The 15,983-nt window shown below is 44.8% G+C and overlaps 1 protein-coding gene across 1 annotated transcript; it reads right to left on the bottom strand.

Moving 5' to 3' along the window:
• Positions 1–1,653: 1,653 nt before the first annotated feature.
• Positions 1,654–5,028, bottom strand: LOC148029254 (chaperone protein ClpC1, chloroplastic-like). Its single transcript, XM_087688027.1, has one exon. The coding sequence runs from the start codon at positions 4,918–4,920 to the stop codon at positions 2,119–2,121; it is 2,802 nt and encodes a 933-aa protein (XP_087544153.1). The 5' UTR covers positions 4,921–5,028; the 3' UTR covers positions 1,654–2,118.
• Positions 5,029–15,983: the final 10,955 nt, after the last annotated feature.

The following is a 15,983-nucleotide window of genomic DNA, read 5'->3' as shown; positions in this document are numbered from 1 at the left end:
TATTGTTTTATGGGTCAAGTCAAAGGAAACATGTGGAAGGAAGTGGCATAGTTTTGATAAATACTTCAACAAGACCAACCATACTAGATCTTTGGGAGCCATCCATGACTGCAAGAAAGAGTATGAACTAGTTTATCACATCTAACCTGATTGAATCAATCTAGTTATGCCTTATGATTTGATCATCTGACATTAGCTTAGAAGTTTGTCCCTAGTGGATTTGTTGTTTCCAAGCAATCACTAGATAAGGAGAAACCCCCATTCACTACACATAGTAGAGACCATCATAGTGTATGATGCTAGTAATACAAGTGTAAGGCATGTTAAAAGAACCCTTACCTTAGTAAACTGAATGAGATGGTTGGTATTCATGAGAGCTTGATAGAGGAAGGGTTCAACATAGCCATCAAGGCATTAGACTCTTCTAAGGCAGCCCTTCCAATAGCCTAACAATCAATACTATCAATATGCCTTTCACAAGCTAAAGAAGTTGAGTATGACCGTCGATTCAAGCCCATAAGCGACCAACTAAAACAACACATACAATACCTTTCTTACATCTAGGAAAGCTATTATTTGGTGCTAATATATCAAACATATAAGTCAATATCACGTGCAAGTAAAATAAAGAGCTGGCCTATTTACATCTAGCCTTTTCAACTCCTAGACTACATGAAACTTTGAAAGCGGGTATTCCGAGGGCATTTCCAGCTGTGCATATGGTCGAAAGATTCTAGCTTGCATAGAATTGTTCATAGCTTCGATAGTAGTGGCCTGAATAGACAAGGGTTATAAAAAAGGATGTATTGTTTCTAGTCGAGGAGATGTATATCCACATTTTACCCATACGCAACAGTAGACTTTCTTGAGTGCACACGCACGTGCATTCACACATGCATAAAAGATTTGGTGTTGTAAAATAAATGCCCATGTAAATACGTACAAGTGTTGGGGGGAGGGAATTTAAACCATTTGAAAAAGCATATACATTCAAGAAAATTCAGACACAGGAATGCCCATTTAAATTGACTGCCTTTTTGAAAGATGGCAGGATGAGCACCAATCCCATCTCTGTAGAGGAAAATTTTTGCATGCAAGCCTTGTGAGAAGAAAAAGGCAACTAGGGAGTGACAGATTAGCCATGGATGAAATACATGCGTACATAAGGATTCATCCATAGGACTTAAAAGGAAATGATGAAATTTGGCTAATAAAAACTTGCTAAAAGTAGCAGCTTTTTTAGAACATACTGATCCCAAGTAAAGCACCTTAAAAGCTAAGACTACCCAATGATCATCAGTACACAGTGAATCTTACTAGTTTTTGGTACCAGAATTAATAGTTTTAAGTCAAAACATCCACATTCATCTCCCAACACAATGAACAAAACTTGAAGCAATTAATGGCATACTGTGAAATAGAGCAATGTCAAACCCACAAAAGCTACATTATCTCAAACTTTCAAGAATTCAGATCTGTCCATTTTAAGCAATACGAGTTTCTTGAAGCATGTCTGTGCATGCATTACCAAGGCCAGAGCAAATGCAAAAGTTCAAAGAATTGTGATTTAAAACAGTAAAATTGAAAATCATTGAACGCCATGGAGGCTCAAAACAATCACAGGCTAAATTTAAACAAGAGAAGCCAAACAACTTCCTAATATTCCAAATAGCTTTCAAAGATACTGGTACATGTTATAATATTACAGTGAAAAAAAGTCACATTCTGACCCACTGCAGGCTTCAACTGGCACTTAACTGTGGTGGTTACTATTGGCCCAGTATACACAACAACAAACAATCGCGGCCAAGTCTGGTTACTAGTTTCTTGATCAACTACAAAATTGGACCTCCAGTTCCATGAGAACATCACCTTCCAGCTTTCTCATCTGGTCACATGATAAGGTGACTGGAAGGATAAGAAAGACATGATATACCTGTTCAGTTGACACATGATTCAACAGAGTAGCCCAGCAACTTGGACTTTTACTGGAAATATTTGGTAACCATACACTATGGTGGTAAGGTCTTATGAACATTCTGCATCTCTAGCTTATTGATAAAATGCCAAGAGGATTCACAGTTGCTGAATAAAGGCTTTTAAATACTTGTACTTTCTCTAAGAGACACCAGCTGGGGCATCAATGGCAGCACTTGAGGCAGTTCCAGTGGTCCCATTCAAAATGGTAACATTACCATCAGTATCCACATCAATGATTGCTGAATCACCTTCTTTGATCTCCCCTGCAAGCATTCGCTCAGCCATGCTGTCTTCTAAAAGCCTCATAATTGCTCTTCTCAAAGGTCTTGCCCCATAACTTGGGCTATATCCTTCATCTACCACCCTGTCCCTGAATCTTTCAGTTACCTGAAGTTCAATCTCCTTCTTCTTGAGGCGCTCAAAAACTTCCTTCAACATTATATCTGCTATATCTTTGACTTCAGTCTTAGTCAGCTGCCTGAACACAATAATTTCATCCAACCTGTTTAAAAATTCAGGCCTGAAATACTGCTTGAGCTCCTCATTAACAAGACTCTTGATTCGGTTGTAGCTGCTGTCTTTTTCACCATAGTCAAGCTGGAAACCAATCCCACCCCCACCCTTCTCAATTACGCTGCTGCCAACATTTGATGTCATGATCAGGAGCGTGTTCTTAAAATCCACAGTTCGTCCCTTACTATCTGTCAGCCTTCCATCTTCTAATATCTGAAGCATCATGTTGAAGACATCTGGATGAGCCTTCTCAATCTCATCAAAAAGCACAACAGTGTAAGGCCGACGGCGCACCGCTTCCGTGAGTTGTCCTCCTTCACTGTACCCCACATAACCAGGTGGTGAGCCTATGAGCTTAGAGACAGTGTGTCTTTCCATGAACTCACTCATATCCAGTCGAACCATTGCTTCCTCTGAGCCAAAGTAATAGGCAGCCAAAGCCTTGGCAAGCTCAGACTTTCCAACACCAGTTGGACCTGAAAATATGAAACTAGCGATAGGCCTGTTAGGGTTTTTCAAACCAACCCGAGCTCGCCGAATGGCACGACTAATTGCCTTGACAGCTTCGTCCTGGCCTATTACTCGCTTGTGAAGTGTCTCTTCCATCTGGAGCAAGCGGTTTGACTCGTCAGTTGACACTTTCTCTACAGGTATACCAGTCCATGCGGACACTATTTGCTGAATATCTGCTTCAGTCACAACTGGGCTAGAGTCCCCAGCCTCACTCTCAGCCTGTGCTTTCTCTTTCCCTTTTTCAGTAATAGCAGAAATCTGTGCCTTTAATTCCATCTCCCGATCACGAAGCTCACCTGCTTTTTCAAAATCTTGTCCTCTGACTGCTTCATTTTTCTCCTTGGTGATCTGCCTAAGCTCTTTGTCAAGCTCCTTGGCCTCCTCGGGAAGCTGGGCATGCTGAAGCCGGACACGCGACCCAGCCTCATCAATCAGATCAATTGCCTTATCAGGAAGGAAGCGATCACTAATATACTGATAAGAAAGCTGGGCAGCCGCAACTAATGCCTCATCTGTGTATCGTAACTTATGATGGATTTCATATCTCTCTCTCAGACCTTTCAAAATTTGTATGGTCTCATCCACAGAGGGTTCAGGAACTTGGACCGGTTGGAATCGCCTTTCTAAAGCAGGATCCTTCTCAATATGTTTCCTATATTCATCAATAGTAGTGGCTCCAATACATTGAAGTTCACCACGAGCTAAAGCAGGCTTCAGAATATTAGCTGCATCAATTGCTCCCTCAGCTGCACCGGCTCCAATCAAAGTGTGGACTTCATCTATAAACAGTATGATATCATCTGCCTGCTTAATCTCCTCCATAAGCTTCTTCAGCCTTTCCTCAAATTCTCCCCTGTACTTGGTACCTGCAACAAGGAGACCCATGTCAAGCGTGATAACCTTCTTCCCCTCAATAGTTTCAGGGACATCTCCACCAGCTATCCTTTGAGCCAGCCCCTCAGCAATGGCCGTTTTACCAACACCAGGCTCTCCAATAAGACAGGGATTGTTCTTTGTCCTCCGTCCCAGGATCTGTGTCACCCGCTCAATCTGAGGTTGCCTGCCTACAACTGGATCAAGCTTGCCATCCTCGGCCAATTTTGTCAGATTTGTACCATACTCTTCCAAAGTGGGCATCTTAGCATTGCTACTACCACCTCCCACACCTGCACCAACAGCCTCTGTGCTTTCACCAACCATACGAATGACTTGAGTTCTGATGTTGCTGGGATCAGCACCAAGATTCTCTAGCACTCTAGCAGCCACTCCTTCACCTTCTCTCAGAAGCCCTAAGAGGAGATGCTCTGAGCCAATGTAATTGTGCCCCAACTGCCTTGCCTCCTCCAGAGAAAGCTCAAGCACTCGCTTTGCCCGAGGTGTGAAGGGGATTTCCACTGCAACAAACCCACTGCCACGCCCAATGATCTTCTCTACCTCAACTCTAGCTTCCTTCAGGTTTACTCCCATGGATTTGAGAACCTTAGCAGCAATTCCAGTGCCCTCCCCAATAAGACCTAGAAGGATCTGCTCTGTACCAACAAAGTTGTGCCCCAGGCGTCGCGCTTCCTCCTGTGCCAGCATGATAACCTTGATGGCTTTCTCGGTGAAGCGCTCGAACATGGCCACAGCAACGCCGCGATTACCTTTGCCACGAACGGCTGCAATGGCAGAGGCAACGGCGGCATGCAGATCTTTGCCACGGCTTGACTTGCCATCGATGAAGGAGACTCTGCGCAAACCAGAGAAAGAACTTACCTGATCTAGGGTTACGGCGCAGGAGGGAGGGCCTTGGCGGGAGGACGCGAGCTTGGCTGAGAACCTGCTGTGGCACCGTGTCTTGGGGGCGCCCTGGATCTGGTCATGGTCGATGAGGCGAGAAGGGAGGGCCGATGCGGCAGACAGAGCTCCAGCCATAGCTTCCAAATGAGAAGAAGGCCGAGGAGAGATTCTTTGTTCTGTTTCTTATCTCCGTGTCTTCTTCAAAAGGAGGATGCAAAAAATCAAGGTAACGTGTTCAAACTCCACACCATATCATGTATAACAGCCCGACGTACACGTTAATTCCTAAGACTCGCACTGATTATTGAATTTGTGCAAGTGCATGGTTTACTTGGTCGGAAGCAATGGAGTTCCCCTTGTAATAGGCCTAAATTTAGCATGATGCCCAATACTTTGATAGCTAAGTCTTTTGGAATATCTTTCCTTTATCTCGATCAAGCCTCAAGTTATCTAGTTATCTAAGTATGCCATACATAACATTAAGGGAGAATGATGGATAGCATCTTTAGTAAGACATGTCATCTAACAAGCAAAAAATTCTCTTAATTGTTTTGAGAGGAAAAATAGATAAAAGCGAGCATAAGAGCCTTTAAAATGGGGGGGTTTCAATCCACTTGTTTAAGTCCATCTCTCCTTAAGATTCATCTCTCTCCCATATCACCCTTCATGAGGTGGGGTCCACCAAAGATAGGCATGCATGGACCGAGCGAGTCCCAGGTAACAAATTGTCACATTGGTCAATTGACCTACACATCATGGGGCTCTTAAGTGCTTAGCCTAGTGATACTTTGTTATTAGCATTGTTTGTAAGGGCATTGGGTATGATGCCCAAAAAGATATTGATCCGAAAAGAAAGGCATATCTACCCTCCAAAAGAATGACAAATTCAAGAGTGATTGGCTATAATGCTATAATTTCATTTATTGGATGAAGTTCATTTTTCACATCCCCCTTTAGGCCCACTATTGCTACAAAATTCTCAACATCGTACAAATCACTATGCGTAGCTAAAGTCCAATCGTGGCAAAAGTTATCTGCTCTTTCTTTGTGAAGAGGTTTAGCATGAAATACATCTACTTCTCTATTGCACATAAAAAATCAAAGGGGCCTAATTTTGGTGTCTTGAAGGATATAAGTCAAGACAATTGATCATCAACATCATAGCATCTTCTTATGGTTAGTTAGTTGTATAAGCCTACTTATGAAATTCTTAGGTAATGAAATATGAAATTTTTCATACTTATACAACTAATGTCACGCTAATCAAGCTTATATATCACAGCAAAATTCATAGCTCATAAGGTCCTATAACCAATGTGTGACATTTGGCCTATGCTTTGCTATTCCACACAAAGTTGATAAAATGCCCTTGTGCTAGCCTTGTTCCTTTACCATTATAGTGTACGATTCTATATGAGGCTCATGGCCTACCATTTGTAGGACATCTAGACTATACAAGGACACTAACTCAATCTTCAAAAGTTTTTTTGGGCTGATCTAAAGATTGATGTCCTAAGGTAAGTCACTCAATGTCTTCATGTTAAAGAATTAAGGGAGAAAGAGTGAATGTCCCAAGAAAGCTTATGCAATTAAATATTCCACAAATAAAGTGGGAGAGTATTGGTATGGATTTAATCATAGCCCTTCCCTTGGTCCAAGGTGGTTATTATAACTCAATCATAGTAGTAGTCAATCAGTTATGCATGAGGAGGAGGCAGAGAATAGGATGTTCAAATCCTTTGAAAGAAAATGGAAGTTAAAGAAGAAAATAAGGGGAGGAAGGGGGTCATAGATCAGCACCCCCTCCCAAGTCAATGTCACCTTCAAAAGATGCCACCCACCTAATTCCCCTCCCTCCACTTGTTCCCCCTCCCAAAGGATCAGTGACCTCTTCCCCCCATTACTCCTCCTCTACATGCTCATAAAAAACATTATGAATAATCAAATAAATAAATACTTTAAGATTACCAAAATAGAAAATAAGGCAAACCCCTTCCCTCCCTTCTCTCTCAACATTCTCCCCTAATTATTTTTGGCTTGCGGTAAGACATTAGTGGTAGGGAGGGGCATACGATTTTCTATTTAAAGAAGAAAATAGGAAAATAGACAATATAGATTTACATTCATGAGTGTTTCTTGTGTGAGCTTGTTAGTTGGCAAAAAAGAACACCAATAAAATAAAAGATTAAGGAACCCTTGCTCTAATAAAGTAAAAATGGTGGGTCTCTTGCATGTAGCTAGCCTAGTGGTGTGAAATGAACCTCCAAATATAGTGTGGAGACTATGAATGCTTTATATCAATTATATGGTTTCACATCTCTCCCCCTTTTTGCCTCTATTTTTGCCTTGTATGAAGATATGGCGTTCTCTAATTTCAAGACAATATTGCCTCTTAAATGTTAATGCATATGGTGTATATGCATACTTTATATTTGTAAATTATCTATTTTTCTTGTAGTTCTTCAATGTTTTGTCGTGCTTTATTCTCCTAGCTGTTGTTATTTTTACTTGTATTTTGATTGGCTATTATACATGTGATTCTTACTTGCAATACTATTTAAGTTGATTGCTTTGTGGAAGCATGGCATCGTGGTAACATAATTGATTCTTGCTTACAATGCTCTTAGGTCATTCTCTTGTCAAAGCATGGTATCACATATACTTTATATATTTGTAAACAATCACATTTGGATGCAAAATGAATATTGATAGAAATTAACAATAATGTTACATGGGCAGATCTAGTCATTTGGGAATTGCCCCTTTGAATTTGGCTTTGTTCCTAGATTGACAAATCTCTCTTAGGGTCATGATTATGTTAGGGGTAAAGGCACCTCTGCCTAGCCGCCCATGTATTACTACACTGACAGTACTTGCACCTGCATACTGCAAGTGGTGAGTGCCCATCAGTGTCACTTCATTCTTTAATCTTTCAATGAAATTTGAATAAAGGGAAGGCCGGTCACACATTGTGAATGTTGGAGTTCCCACATTTGGAGTCTCTCTCTTTCTTGCTCTTGCTTCATCCGCCATAGCTCTCACCTTCGTCCTCTCTTGCTCGATCCTTCTCACATTTCAACTAGTATCATAGCTCCCTAATGCCATAGAAGCTCCCTAACCATCAAGTACTGCCCAGCTCCCTTTGCAACATCAAAAATGTAATTTCAACAGGTTGCCCCATTTTCTAAGTCTTATAAAAAAATGTGGCCTTCGTCTCCAACACCTCTTTAGGTCATTGGCACTATGCAAAGGTCTCATTTGAGGCATATGAGCATGCTTGAACCATGGCATTGACATTTGGGTCTGATATACTTCAATCCAAGACTGTCATAACAATCCACAGGCAGCCCCAAACAGTGGTACATTAGCATTTGATGTTTATGCTTGCTTGGTGCTAGCTATGGATGCCATTTGGTACCTCAGTCATGCCCGGATGTTATGGAAAGCTGTGCATATGATATGCCATTGATTTGATGCTGATTTTGGCCCTATTTATGCTCAGTTTGATAGTGAATTTACTGCTGTAATAGAGTAGGGCTGAAGTGTTAACCCCAAGTCGAGATGGCGGAAAAAGGAAGGAAAAAACATAAAAAAATTGGAAACAGAGCAAAGATACGCAGGCGACCTCCAAAGCTAAGCCAGGGCAAAAAGTGCAATTTTAAATGAAAGGGACCTCAAAAAACTTGGAAAACTCTTGTAAAAGAGCGCCAGGCTCCCTCCTGTGCCAATTGTAAAATATTAGACGGGTGTAGGCTAGAGGCATAAGGCTAGAAGAGGAAAATAGAAAAAGGACCTTGCTACAATGGCCGGTCATGTAAAAAAGGGATGTGCAACAATAAGCCCTACCCTTCTCCGGTGCGATTTCCTAATCCTAACCTACGCTAAATGCAACAAGAATCAAAAGCAAAAAACTGACATAATTTCTCCATGTTTCCCAATCATCAAACAAACAAAATATCCCAAAATACTTACTTGTTTTGAAGATCAAAAACACCCAAACTTCCTACCTATCTCAAACTCCATTTCGGGGATGAATCCCTTACTTCGATGCTCGATATGAGGTGCGCAAGTGCTCAAGCTTGAATCCGTTGGTCCCAGCAACGGAACCAAAATGTAGTGGGAGCTCACGCTCAACTGCCAAGACCCACGGACCACTTATTGCTTCAAGCGTTTCAAGCGAGCTCTAATGGCTATATCTCACCTAGCCGATGCGCCGTCGATCCTATGAGTGTAGTGAGCTTACCTTGATGCCGATACGAGTTGCCTCCTCTCTCGCACACCCCGGTAGCTCCACAATCCTAGATGCGAGCTCAAGCATCCTCAAGCCTCCTCCATCTCCAAGCTCCATCCTCCATAGCCGCGTGCGCGAGAAAAGAGAAGAGAAGAGAAGAAGAGAAGAGGAGATGGTGAAGAGCTTCACCCTCTTGATCCCTCACTCTCACACACTCACTCCCTCACACTCTCACACTCCCTCTCTCAAAGGGCACACACAAGCAAGAAGATGAGGAGAAGAGAAGAAGAAGAGAGCTCTTGTTAGCCACACACCAAAGAATGAGCTTCCATTCATTTTTTGAACTTTATATACAAGCCCTAAAATCCCATGGGCACAAAACAAGGCAAAACAGGGCAAAAATCGTGAAAAAAATGGTAAAAAGCTCACTTGTGATGCCTAAGATCGGCAAGTGAGTGATTGGGGACATCAACACCATACCTGGGAAGGGGTATAAGAGCCAAGAGGCCAAGGGAGAGCTCATTTGTGACCATTTCAGTGAGAGAGAGAGAGAGCCATCGCACGATTCGATCCGATTGCACCATTGACGAGCCTACCGCTCTATTCAGGTATATGAATTCCTTCCCCTATCCCCCTAGATAGGATCTGGAGGTTTATGCTTGCTATGATTGATTAAATCGCAAGAATCGAGCAAAATCAACCTCTCGTTGTTGTCGTCACGCCGCGTTCGGTCCGTCCGAGCAATTGCTTCTGGGCCAACGAGTCCCAGAATCGGCCCTCGGCCCTCTTTCGTTCGGCCCACTCGGCCCGAAACCCTAATCGGCCTAGGCCCAGACCTACTCGGCCCATCCGAGTTGACCATTCGGACCATTGACTAATTCGGCCCTCGGCCCCGTCCGAGCCAAACCGTCCGAGCCAACCTGTCCGAGCGACTTTTTCCGAGTCTGCACCTCGGCCCGTCCGAGTCTACCCTGTCTCCGAGTCACAAATTCGGCCCTCAGCCCATGTACATCGGCCCGTCCGAGTGACCCACTCGGACCCTACAATTCGAATCAGCTGGGCCGAGTGTAAATTTTTATCAAATTCTTAGAAATTTGACCTGACCCAGCTAGAGCTCAGTAGCGCAAACTGTCGAAAGTCCTTCTGACGCGCTCAGAACTTAATTCTGGCACACGGAATAGACAAAATCGTAGGGAGCAGCTGCTTAGCAGCTTGAAGTAGGCAGCAGCGAGACCCAGAGACCTAGATGCAAAGCACTGAGCAGTTAAAACCTGATTGGCCAAAAACAAACGAGACAACATATTAGAAAAACCCTAAACCCTATCAAGGCCGCCAGAAAATTGACTAACAAGCCTATCAAGCCCGAAACAAAGCGAGAGTGCGTAAGAAGCTTCGAGATTGGCTGCACTCACCTTGAATTTCCGCACTTGAATGCACTTAAGGAAATTGAAAGCCTGATTGAGCACAAGTGCATGAGAAGCGACACGCACACTGAGTGACCATGAATTGAGGATTGTATTCAATAACTGAAGGAACTCACTCAGATAAACTACTCAAGGAACCCACTAGTAGAAGAGGACATAAGACGTAGACAAACCATCAATGCGCAAAGTAGGACCAAGCAAGTGGCGTCAACGACGTGGATTTGACAAATCTACTCAGCCTGGTTGACAGTTTGGTGGAGCACGACAACACGACTATGGCAGAAGGAGGCTCGAACCATAGGTCTAATGAGGAACTCGACTTGAACGTCTTCTCGGAGGCTATTCAGCACAGCAGATAGCTGATCAGCAGCTACGATGCACACGCCCGGTACGAGCACTGCGGCAGGATGACAGACGCTATCATCGCAAACCTAGAGGAACAGAGAAAACTAGCCCAAAAGGCTTTGCAAAGCATAGTCGAATACAATAGGGACCAGCAGGCTAGGAGCCAAAGGTAAAGCACGAAGTTGCGTGAGGTACAACGAGTGCTGAACTTAGCAGGTAGAAACCGAACAAATTACGAGAGAGCCCTAGAAGGAGACTTGACGTTGAGCGAGCTTCTCATGAAGCGACTGCTAGATAACACGATAGCAGAGCAAAGTGTCGTGGCACTAGCGACATCGATGCTTGCAGGATTAGGAGTAAGCCAAGGCTCAAAAAGCCAGTCTAAAATCCCTATTGTTGCCAAGCAACTCGACAAATACCAACCCCATGATGATCCATACAGCTTTGTAGAGCAGTTCGAGCAAGTTTGCGAAGCCAACGACCTGACTCAACCCTCTCAAGCGTTCGTCCTCTGCTTAGGTGACAAGGGAAGGACTTGGTATACAAGCCTAGATGCCGAGCAGAACGAGCCAAATTCAGTGGCCTCAAGGATCTGTTCATTAAGAGATTTGCCGAGCCTGGATACTCCAATAATCTGCTAGTACGCTTGCTGAACGTCAAGCAGAAAGAGAAGGACATTCGCGACTATGTAATCCATGTGAGGAGTCTCTTCAAGAGAATCCCTATGGGCGAGCGACCGACTGAAAGAGCAGTTTCGACTGTATTCATCAGCGGAATTCGAGACGAGGAGTTATATAAGACTTTGGCAGGCAATTTGAGCTTGCAGCGAGATGCGCTAGCTAGAGTGTTTGAGGAAGCCATAAGAGTCGATGATCAGCTGAAAGAGCGGAGCTCCAGGAGCTTGAACCTAGAAGAGACCAACTCACGAAGCTCAGAGAGAGCGTCAGCCTCTAGTGAGCGATCAGTCCCATCATCCCAAGATAAGGGGAAGGCCATCGAGACAAACCAAGACTTGGCTCATGTAAAGATGGAGTTAGCCAAGTTGTAAGACATGTTGAGACGACCAACACGCCCACACGTCCAATGCATGTACTGTGGCCGAAACCACTTGCCAGCCGAGTGTCAAGACCCTAGGTCAAGACCTTGTGCTAACTGCGGTAGGTTCAGTCATAACGTCGCGCATTGTAGATTACCAAGAATACTTCCGTACTCGCAACCCTACGGTCAGCTTTACCTAGCGAATAGGCCGTAGCCATTCTTCGGAAGGGGAGCCCCATTGGCCCTTCCTACGCCTAACCTCGATGGGGAGGCTACACCTATCCCATTGTGGGTCATGACCCGTGCCCAGACAAAGCAGGCCGGCATATCATTGCCAGGACCTAGCAACCTTGATGCAGCTTCGATAGGGAAGAAAAGTCGCAAGCGGAAGAAGAAGAGGTTGGAAGCTAAAATTGCACTAAAAACGGAGAGCGCTACAACTCTGCCTACTGGAAATAAGATCTCTGACGCAGAGGTAGAGACTTCAAACCCTAAGATGGCCGAAAAGGGAAGTGCTAAGGTAGGGGAATACCCATATCTGAAGCAACAGTTAGAGGCCATAGAAAAAGTGAAGGAATGGGTGAAGGAGGCTTGAGAGCATCTAAAAGACATTGAACCCATCATAGAGGACGAGATCGATGATCTCTCCAGCATAAGCATGCCAATCTCACCTCCTCAACCAAAGTCGGGAGAAGCAACTACACCACAAGCAGTACCGCTAAGGCCAAGCATTGATGCTACAGGGCCACAGATCAATCATCACGGCCATTGGCCAGGACAATCTAGGCTAGGAGAAAGATGAGCACCCAACGATCTCCTGACCACGTTGGTGACTACCCCTGTAACACTTAGCTGGGAGATCTACTTAGGTAGCATCCCACCCTATGGCAAGATCTTAAGCAGTGGGTTGAAGGGTCACAAGGGCAGGTCACGGCAGACCTTCATGACCATGGTGCAGAGACGCAAATACCGAGTTTGACGTTGCACTCTATGCCTAAATCCTTACACATCAATGCCTTTTGGGAAGGTTTCGAGATGCATGCGGTCTTACCGGTTCTAGCCCTAGGCGATACAACGAGAAAGGGAATTGTGGACACTGGAGCTGGGGTTAGTGTGCTTAGCCACGCGGTGCTTTAGACTTGGGGAAACCTGCCTGTCGAGATTGCTAGGTTTAATGTCACATTAGCAAACGGTATGAGAGTCAAGCCATTCGAGGTGCTTAAGAATTGGCCAGTGAAGATCGCAGGTGTCCAATTCTCTGTGGACTTTATAGTCATGAAGGGAGTGGACTACGATATCCTATTAGGCCGACCTTGGATATGCAACGCTAGAGTCATCGAAGATTGGGGTAACGGCTTGATCTTCCTTGGCAATAGAACGGATGCCGTGAGAATAGAGATGGACACTTGGAAGACCTCACTAGTCGACTTAGATGCCATCTCTACTATGCTCAAGGGTAACACCCAAGTCAAGAAGTCCTATGGGTCCTTGACCAAGTATATCCCATGCCCAAAGGACGAGCGGGATTGGATGCACGTCCTTGCTACAATCGACCTACCGTTCTCAGATCATGAGGCATATGAGCAAGCCATCAAAACAATCGGCAAGTCTAACGACACACCCTCCGTACCAGTCTGCATGATGGCAGGAACCCTTTGTGGGAAACCTAAGCCTGTCAACTTCCAAGTCCCAACCAACAAAAGGGAACTCCAGGAGATACTAGAATACTTAACGGACAAGCTAGCTGGCAATCCAGCTGCAAACTTCAAACTACTCCAGGATCTCTTAGATGAATCCAAGTGGCAATGGACCAGAGTGCATGACTTAAACCTCGTGTATAACTGGGCCCTAGTTCCTGACCAACAACAAGAGATATACCAAGCCCTAGGAGACGATGAGCAGTCTGACGAAGAGGATTCTAACGACGAATACGAAGACTGCCAATCCTTCAGTGATGAAAGTGAGACCGTGGAATACGACACTGAAGGGCAAGAAATAGAGCAAATACAAGCAGACTCCAAGCCGCAGAAAAAGAGTATCTTCAGGATAGAGTGAGGAGTCATGCGCATGGAATGTGATCGTGCCTGGTTGGAACACATAGGAGCCATAGACCTTGAGCAAGTAGGCCTAGCCCAGCCAGGAACGACATTAGTGCTTAGGACAGAGTCGTTGTTCGAACTGCGCCCACCAGGGGAGACCACCTCTTCTAGCGAGGACGCGGAGTTTGACTCTGAGTCGGAGGTTAGTTCGGACAGTGATCCAGAAATCCCTAGGCCACCCACGGCCAGACGCACCAAGGGGGACCTATCGTCCACCTGAGGTGCAGACGATTAAGGCAAAAAAAGGCAAAACAACCCAGGGATACACGAATGGAAGAACAACGAAAACTGCAAGACCTCCCTAAATGATTTATGAAATTCAAAAAAGGGGATAGGGTAGTAGTTCTGTTAGGTGCCAAGCGTCAAGGGAAAACGAGCGAACCGATCGAGGGACCAGCCAAGGTCAAGGTGGTGAACCTAGCCCAGGAAGGGGAAACACCTCGACCAGTCTTCATTGCCGATGACTTGACTGAGGAAGAAGAAACGAGTCTTGTCTCTCTCTTGCAAGAGTACATAGACATGCTCGCCTAGTCCTTAAAAGAGATTAAGGGGGTAGATTCGAGTGTCGTGACTCACAACATACCCATGATGCTAGCAATGCCGGTCAACAGTGACTGTACCCTATGAATCCAAAACATGCTCATGCTGTCAAAGAGGAGATTGATAAGCTAATGAGAGCGGGATTCATTTACGAAATTGAACACACAGACTGGGTATCGCCCATAGTCATCGTGATGAAGAAGAATGGAAAAATCCGAGTGTGCGTTAATTACAAGAAAATGAACGCTCCTACTAAGAGGGACAACTATCCATTGCCGTACACCGAGCACATGCTTGAGAGAGTGGCAGGCAAGGAAGCCTACAGTTTTCTGGACGGCTTCTCAAGGTACAACCAGGTGCAAGTGCATCCTGCGGACAGGCACAAGACTCCCTTCACCACTGAATGGGACGTCTTTGCTTACATAGTCATGCCCTTCGGGTTGACTAATGCCCCTGCCACCTTCCAACACCTCATGTGCACCATCTTTAAAGACATGCTTCGCAAGGAGTTGGAATTCTTTGTCGACGACCTCTGTGTCCACTCGACCTAGATCGAGCGAACACTTAGACAAACTCCACGCAGTCTTTGAGCAGTGCCGCTTATATCGTCTCTCCTTGAACCCCGTAAAGTGCCAGTTTTGGGTAAAGCATGGATGCATCTTAGGGCACATGGTGTCGAAGAACGGCATTGCCACTGACTTCTCGAAAGTCAGGGTTATTGTTGACCTTCCACCCCCAATCAACTACAAGGGAGTTCAATGCTTCCTAGGCCATACGAGGTACTATCGGCAGTTTGTACTGAACTATGCATTGATCGCCAGACCTTTGTACAAGCTGCTGATCATCTTCGAATGGACCGAGGCATGCCAACGAGTATGTGAAGAGTTGAAAAAGGCTCTAACCACAGCTCTAATTCTACGAGCCCCAAATTGGACCATTACTTTCCACGTGCATATCGATGCTTCTAAGTTTGCCGTGGGGGCAGTGTTGTGCCAACCTAGCGAACACAACTTAGACTATCTAGTGAGCTTTGCTAATGGACAACTCACTGAGACGGAAGTGAACTACTCGACTATAGAAAGAGAAGGATTAGCCATGGTGTTTGCTGTGAAGAAATTCCGGCACTATCTATTGGCCACACCTTTTACCTTTTTTGTGGACCATCAAGCCCTGCTCTATCTAGTAAACAAACCTTGCACTACAGGACACATAGCTTGGTGGCTCCTTCTGGTCTTGGAATTCAACTTCTCTGTGGTTGTATGAAAAGGAAAATAGCACTACATGGCTGACCATATGTCACGCATTCCCACGGGAGAAGCCACTGGACAAGGCATTGTTGACGAATTACCCGACGCCCATCTATTTAACCTGTCCAGCGAGAGAGATTTATTCAAGGCTGATCTAATGCCATATTGGACGGATGACATAGTCCAAGTGCTTGAACATGGATTGCCTGATCGACCAATAGAAAAAGCCCGACTTAGGCGATTAATCCTTAAGATCTAGCCCTATCAGCTGATC

This window comes from Lygodium microphyllum, chromosome 11 (genome assembly GCF_053477565.2).
Source record: "Lygodium microphyllum isolate KBCC chromosome 11, Lygodium_microphyllum_v1.1.10, whole genome shotgun sequence".
In the NCBI taxonomy this organism is placed as follows: domain Eukaryota; kingdom Viridiplantae; phylum Streptophyta; class Polypodiopsida; order Schizaeales; family Lygodiaceae; genus Lygodium; species Lygodium microphyllum.
Note: the sequence above shows the minus strand (reverse complement) of the source record. Positions and strands in the feature narration are given on the sequence as shown.